This window comes from Gastrolobium bilobum, unplaced genomic scaffold (assembly GCF_033153095.1).
Source record: "Gastrolobium bilobum isolate Gb01-03AN ecotype WA unplaced genomic scaffold, APGP_CSIRO_Gbil_v1 utg11002, whole genome shotgun sequence".
Lineage (NCBI taxonomy): Eukaryota > Viridiplantae > Streptophyta > Magnoliopsida > Fabales > Fabaceae > Gastrolobium > Gastrolobium bilobum.
Window position 1 is genome coordinate 460,948 of NW_026899111.1, and position 6,538 is coordinate 467,485.

Sequence of the window (6,538 nt, forward strand, 5' to 3'; positions counted from 1 at the left end):
ATAATAAAAATCGAACAAATACTTTCGCTGAATCTACTTTAGTTATGACACCAATTGAGGCAAGAAAATTAATTTAATGCATTTTAATAATTTAGTTACGTCCAAATTCAACGTCATATTATGCAATAAATTAAGGAAAAAGTGTTTGTCATTTTAAATGACAGAAAATTATGTCATTTTAAGAGAGATACATACACAGTAATTTTGAATTTTAAATTAAAAAAAACACTCACTTTCTCTCTTCATGATTTCCGTTTTTATGTGTCTATCTCTCTCTTAAAATGATATAACTTATGTCATTTAAAATGACAAACAACAAATCTATTAATTAATTTATTAAAAAGCATTAACTTAATTTTTTTCCCACTAATTGAGCTTTGATCATTTAGTTTAGTTTTTTTCTTTTTTTCTTTTTCTCTGTCATTATTTTGAGAGCAGCGATCATGAAAGCGTGTTGCATGATAAAGGGTAGTGAGTGCCTCTCAGGCTCAGCAATAACTTTCACAAAACAAAAGATTCCATTTTACAGCAATCACATGAATGAGTGAGCACTATGCGGTAACCCTGAAACCAAGTTGCCCTGTCTTGTCTTCTGTCTCTTTGTTTCTGCTACTGTTACCAAACCGGAACCTCTCTCTCTCTCTCTCTCTCTCTCTCTCTCTCTCTCCATATATATATATATATATATATGCATTGCTCACCAGGGCTGAGGTGATAAGAGATAGAAGAAGCTGATTTCATTCCATTCACTCACATAAAGCTTGAAAAAACGGTGTCTCTTTTCAGATTCCTTTAATAAACACATAAATTTAAGTTTCCAGAACCTTTGTTCTTACCCTTTTTGACAGTGGCGAGGATCTTCAGAATGGTAGGTGATTCTATCTCTCAAAACTCAAATTTTTTGTTTTTTATGCTCATAGTCATAGGGTCTTTTTCTTTGAGTTTTTTGTTGTTGTTTTTGTTGTTGTTGGAGGGTGGGGATTTTGTTCCGGGTACTAATTAGAGATATTCATATGAGTGGAATTCAGGTGGTAGCTGCAGGTTCTAAGTTCAATTTGAGAAGAGGGAACTGTTCTTCTCATAATGTTATCAATGATTATAACAGTGATGGAGATGTTTCCAGAATTAATAAAAGTGGATGTTTTTCATCAATGGCTGAGGTGGACACAGACCCTTCCTGCGTTTCATTCACCACTTTTAACATCCTGGCTCCGATTTACAAACGGGTTGACCCACAGGTATTTGTCTTGTCTTGTCTTGTCTTGTGCTCTTTTACCATAATCCTGTAATTCCTGTTGTGTGGAGAGTTCTCTCAAATTGTGTGTTTTGGAGGGTTTCGTTCTGAATTTGTTGTTTCTTGTCTTGAACAGAATCAGGGCCTTCGAGAAAGTGACTTTAGATCATTCTGGTTGGCCAGGAATGAAAGGATTCTGGATTGCTTGCTTTCTGAATCATCTTCCATAATGTGCCTCCAGGTAACAATTTCTCCACTTTCTCTTTTTTGGTGGTGGACTGGGGAGAGGGCATTGTCTCTTGTGAACATGTATCTTTGGTAGTGATAGATCATTCTACATGGATACTCTTGTTCCCAACCAGCTGTCTCTCACTCTATATTGTGATGTTTGTTTCACGTGTAGGAATTTTGGGTTGGAAATGAAGAACTTGTTCACATGTATGAGGAGAGACTTGGGGATGCTGGATACCATCTCTTCAAGCTTGCTCGAACCAACAACCGCGGAGATGGTAAGTGTGCATTCATGCTTCTACTCATCTAATTATTTGGATTGCCAAATGCAATACATAAATAGTAGTTAGTACCGATGCTCCATGTGTTTCTGGGGGATTGTTCCATTTTTTTTATAATCTAAAATTTATGCTTCTCCAAGTAATTTTGTTGCTCTTTGGCTCAAAAGCTCATATTTATTATGCAGGTCTGCTTACTGCGATACATAAAGCACATTTGAATGTTTTGAATTACCGAGAGTTGCTTTTTAATGATTGTGGTGATCGTGTTGCTCAGTTGTTACATGTTCAGTCAGTTGCCCCCTTTGTACAAAACCAAAATGGCAGTGTTCACCAAGAGTTTCTGATTGTGAACACCCACTTGTTATTTCCTCATGATTCAAGTCTGTGTATAGTGAGATTGAATCAGGTTTGTGAGTCCCCAGCAATATAAGCTTTTTTTCTTCTTATTCATTTGTGATTTCTGTAGCCAGCTTGCTTTCAATACTAAACCTCAGCTTTCATTTTCCTTCTTGTAGGTTTACCAGATATTGCAATATGTGGAACTGTATCAGAGAGAAAACAGGCTCAAATCCATGCCTATAATACTCTGTGGGTGAGTATATTGTTTGTTTTTCCTGTGATGTTGGTATGTCTACTGGAATCAGATATCCTTAGTAGTGTGAACTTTATGTTCTATCTAATGCAGTGACTGGAATGGAAGCAAGCGTGGACATGTTTACAAGTTCCTTAGGTCACAAGGGTTTGTATCATCATATGATATTGCTAATCAAAATAGTGACAGTTATGCAGATGCCCACAAGGTAAAAATCTCACTATTATATAAAATTGTACTTATGTTTTCCCAATATTAAAGGCATAATGTTAATGGATTTTTGTTTTGCTTGAATTTTTATTTTCACATTAATCCAGCAGTGGGTTAGTCACCGAAATCATAGAGGAAACATCTGTGGTGTTGACTTCATTTGGCTTTGCAATCCTAACCAAGCTCGTAAACCCTTGAAGACAAGTTGGGCTGAAGCTGTATTTAGTATACTAAAGGTGAGTGTTCACTCGGTTTAATATATTTTTGGTTGTCTTTGTATTTCTGTCTTTTTTACTTTTAAAAGATAAAATATTCAGCTCAAGAAATAGTGCCTATGGATGAGCTTTTCATAAAAATGAAAAACCTACATAAGGCATACTTGTTAACAAATTTTTGTTTATTAATGTGGTCTTGTAAACTTGACATGCATGGACAAGCCTAGTTTTATATGAAATGCTAACAGCCAGCCTCTGTTGCTGGTTAGAAGCTTTATTGGCAAAATGTTGTTTCAAAGTGTTTACATTTCTCCTTATGGGAAGCTTAGTAAAAATTGCTCGTGGACTTAGAGCTTCAATCTCCAACTTATCTGGAACACCGAACACCTAATAACAATACATTACATCCTTCATCCTTGTACTTGATTTTTTATGGACCTTCATAATCATAAAACTCCCTTTTTGTTGTGAAGTAATGAGAATATATATACTTGTATACATATGACCATTTTAGCTCTGCTTCTAATGCTAGTTCTTTCTTTCTTTTTTTCCCCTCGTTTCTTTTGGATTTCAGTTCCAGTTACGAAAAGCTTCATTGTCCGAAGATGATGCATTTGCCTTTCTGAAGGGTGACAACTTTGCTGATTCTGTGACATATTTTAGCTTCTCTGAAGCACTCCGACAGGTACTTCATATCTTCTAATATATGATTGATATAGAATTCTGATAACAATAGCAAACGAGCTTATAGCTCAATTGGTACCAGCCAAAAAAAAAAAAAAAACTAGTAGCAATAGACTTACTATATCAAAACTTTTGCAGGTAAAGTTAATAGGTGTGCCTCATGGACTATGCTTTCAACAGTTGCAAGATCTATGGAATGAAGCAGATGTTGATGGAAATGGTGTCATCGACTTTGAAGAATTCAAGGTATATTGTGATGTCTTCACTTTTTGGATAATTTATTGTCATCATTGTTTTTAAATTTTTCTGGTTGAAATCTATGAACATGCATGTCCCTAATGCAGTGTGCTTGAATGTTAAAAGCATTAGTAATTACCAATATCTAGGACATTGTCAGTTATTAAATAAAGTGGTGATAATTGACTTTGCAGCAGAAGATATGGAATTCTACATGTCCAGAGCATGTGTTGGAAGATTTCAATGTGTGTGTTGAAGATGCTAATACAGAGAAGGAGCATGAAGTCATTGGTTTTGAGGTGAAGAATGCAATGCTCTTCCCACGTGAAGTGGAGAAAGGACTGTGGCCAGAAGATTACTCTCTTTCTGATCATGCTAGGCTCACCACTGTCTTTTCACCAGCAAGGATGCTATGCTCAGGATCACAAAACTGTAGCTAGCTGCTTCATATATATATAATGTGGAAATATAATGTATAGCCCACAGAAAATATTCATCATTAGGAAGGTTTGGCATAGGGGTAAAAAGAATGAGAGTTAAAAACTCATGGATGAGGTTTTCAATGCAATTTTATAAGTAAAACACATCCTTGAATTTTTCAGTTTTATTTTTAACCCCATACCAATCATGTCATTAGTTTGTCTTGTACATGCTGTGTGGAGTTGAAGTAGAATGTATCTGTATAATCAATTTTGGGAAACCCTGGCCAATTTTTTCTGGCAATTGAAGAACAATGTCTTAAGAGAAGGAAAAGCAATAGATTTTTAGATGAATAAGGTATTAAATTGTGGTTGGAGCATCTGGAACCATATGTTACATCCCTAAAATTTATAACCTAATTTAAGACCTAGCAAAGTTGGTGGAAATGAATTAAATGATTACAGGACTCTCACTTTGAGTTCATGGGTCAATAATATTGAAAAGGAGTTCAAACTTTGTAGTCATCTGGTTTTCTATTGACTATAAAGTTGGACATAATGGGTTTCTATCTTTGAGATCATGATCATGCAGATATACTAGTGTGGAGCATAACAAACCACCAAATGAAAGGAAGAGAAGCATCAGAAAATGATAAAAAGTAAAATAAAATAAAATTCTGTTTTCTGTTGATGGAAAGAGAAAGGAATATAGATTGTGGGCCAAGAAGGAAACTTGGGGAGCAAGAATAATAATAATAAACCATAATATCAAATGAGAAAAGTGTGTGTTATTTTAAAAGATGTAAAATTATAATTTTAAGTGAGAGAAAGAGATAGATAAAGAGGAAGAGAAAATGGACAAAAAAACAATAAATGTGTGGGTTCTATCTCTTTATGAGAGTGAAATGATATAAGTTGTGTCATATAAAAAGACAAACAGGTTTCCCATATCAAATTACTAGTTTTGTACATTTCAACTTAAATCATATTATTATGGAACCTTTTAAGTAGTCTCTGTAATTAATAGTCATTGATTACTCATTAGTCTAAAGTGATGGAGACTCATAACAGCATATAGAATGAGAAAGAGTTAAATAACCATGTGGTCCATTTCATAGAAAGTGACCCTAGATGTGAGGAAGAAGATTGTTTTTGTTACGCGTTAAATGGGTGATAGTGATTTGTTCAATGTTCAAACACTTCAGGACGTATACAACCACGCTTAATCCTGAAAGCATATCTATCCTACATTCACACACACACACACACACACTATAGAAGGCCACTTTCATGAAACAACAAAATCTTGTAAATAAATTAATGCCAAGATCACTGCTAATAATGTAATTATATGAAGTAAGAGAAGGAATAAGAATAGGAATAAGTAAATTGAAATTGGATGTTCTAACAACAACTTTGATTACTTGTGTGAATGAAAATCTTCTTCCTTTTCTCATTAGTGAAATCCTAATAACCTCCATTAACAGAGATTATTTTTAAAAAAAAATTTAATTCCATTAGTCAATGTATACTTGCTAAAAAATAACGTAGAAGCCTAAAAAAATATGATTAACATTTTATAAATTATTAAATGATAACTAATGTCATTTAACAAATTATTTAAGAATATATTAATCTTGAAGTACTGAATTAACTGGTATAAAATTGTTTCAACTTAATTAATAATCTCGGATCAAGTCATTAGTACACAATTATTTTAAAAAATTTGATAAGGTGAATTTTGTTATCTTTATAATCCTGACTTTATTAATTAATTGAATAATCAATGAATCGATAGAGAAATAAAATAAAATAAAAAATAAAATCTTATTCCTTAAAACGAATCCTAATCTCACTTTTCCCTTTTTTTAACAAAAGATTTGATGAATTTTTAGAATGATATTTTAGATAAGAATAACATTTCATATTTTTTTCATAAACAAATATAGGGAGATTTATAAATTCAGAATTGAATTTGGAATGGCATTCCCTTCTTTGGAAAGTTATTGAACTAATTAATGAATAATTAGACATATGAATAACTTATCACCATCAGATTTGATTCCCACTTGTTCAATTGAGAAAAAAAAATTAAGAAAGAAAGAAAGAAGAAGAAACACATACACAAAAGACTGCTTCCCATGTTCTTGTTTTGGGAAAAATATTTTGGTTTTTATCGTATAACGTAACTTTTATATAAAAATGAGTGATCCTTGTTGAAAAGAGAGAAAAGATTAATGAAATTCATTTATATTTCTATTCACTTTTTTTGTTCTTAGTATTAATATTTTTCATTTTATAAGAGATTAGATTTTTTTTTATATATATATATATAAATTCATAAAACCTGCATATGTTTATATATGTATTGAAGATATAAAATAAAATTATCACTTACAATATTGAGAAACATCTATGTAGTATCGATATTGACA

At 32.6% G+C, this 6,538-nt stretch overlaps 1 protein-coding gene across 4 annotated transcripts; it reads left to right on the forward strand.

Annotated features, from left to right (window-relative positions):
- The first annotated feature begins 521 nt into the window (after nt 1-521).
- On the forward strand, nt 522-4,426 carry LOC133287335 (uncharacterized calcium-binding protein At1g02270-like). 4 transcript variants are annotated; one of them, XM_061484909.1, is made up of 11 exons: nt 522-868; nt 1,029-1,238; nt 1,371-1,475; nt 1,638-1,743; nt 1,932-2,152; nt 2,262-2,338; nt 2,432-2,546; nt 2,656-2,784; nt 3,338-3,448; nt 3,586-3,693; nt 3,879-4,426. In XM_061484909.1, the coding sequence occupies exons 1-11, from the start codon at nt 866-868 to the stop codon at nt 4,122-4,124; spliced, it is 1,431 nt and encodes a 476-aa protein (XP_061340893.1). In that variant the 5' UTR covers nt 522-865; the 3' UTR covers nt 4,125-4,426. The 4 variants fall into 4 exon arrangements, with proteins under 4 accessions (XP_061340893.1, XP_061340895.1, XP_061340894.1 ...); XM_061484911.1 differs by having other exon boundaries at nt 3,882-4,426; XM_061484910.1 differs by having other exon boundaries at nt 2,659-2,784.
- Nucleotides 4,427-6,538: the final 2,112 nt, after the last annotated feature.

Coding starts and splice junctions, on each gene's coding strand:
- LOC133287335 (XM_061484909.1), top strand. Junction 2,153..2,261: donor GTATAGTGAGATTGAATCAG/GTTTGTGAGTCC, acceptor TCCTTCTTGTAG/GTTTACCAGATATTGCAATA. Junction 2,785..3,337: donor CTGTATTTAGTATACTAAAG/GTGAGTGTTCAC, acceptor TTTGGATTTCAG/TTCCAGTTACGAAAAGCTTC.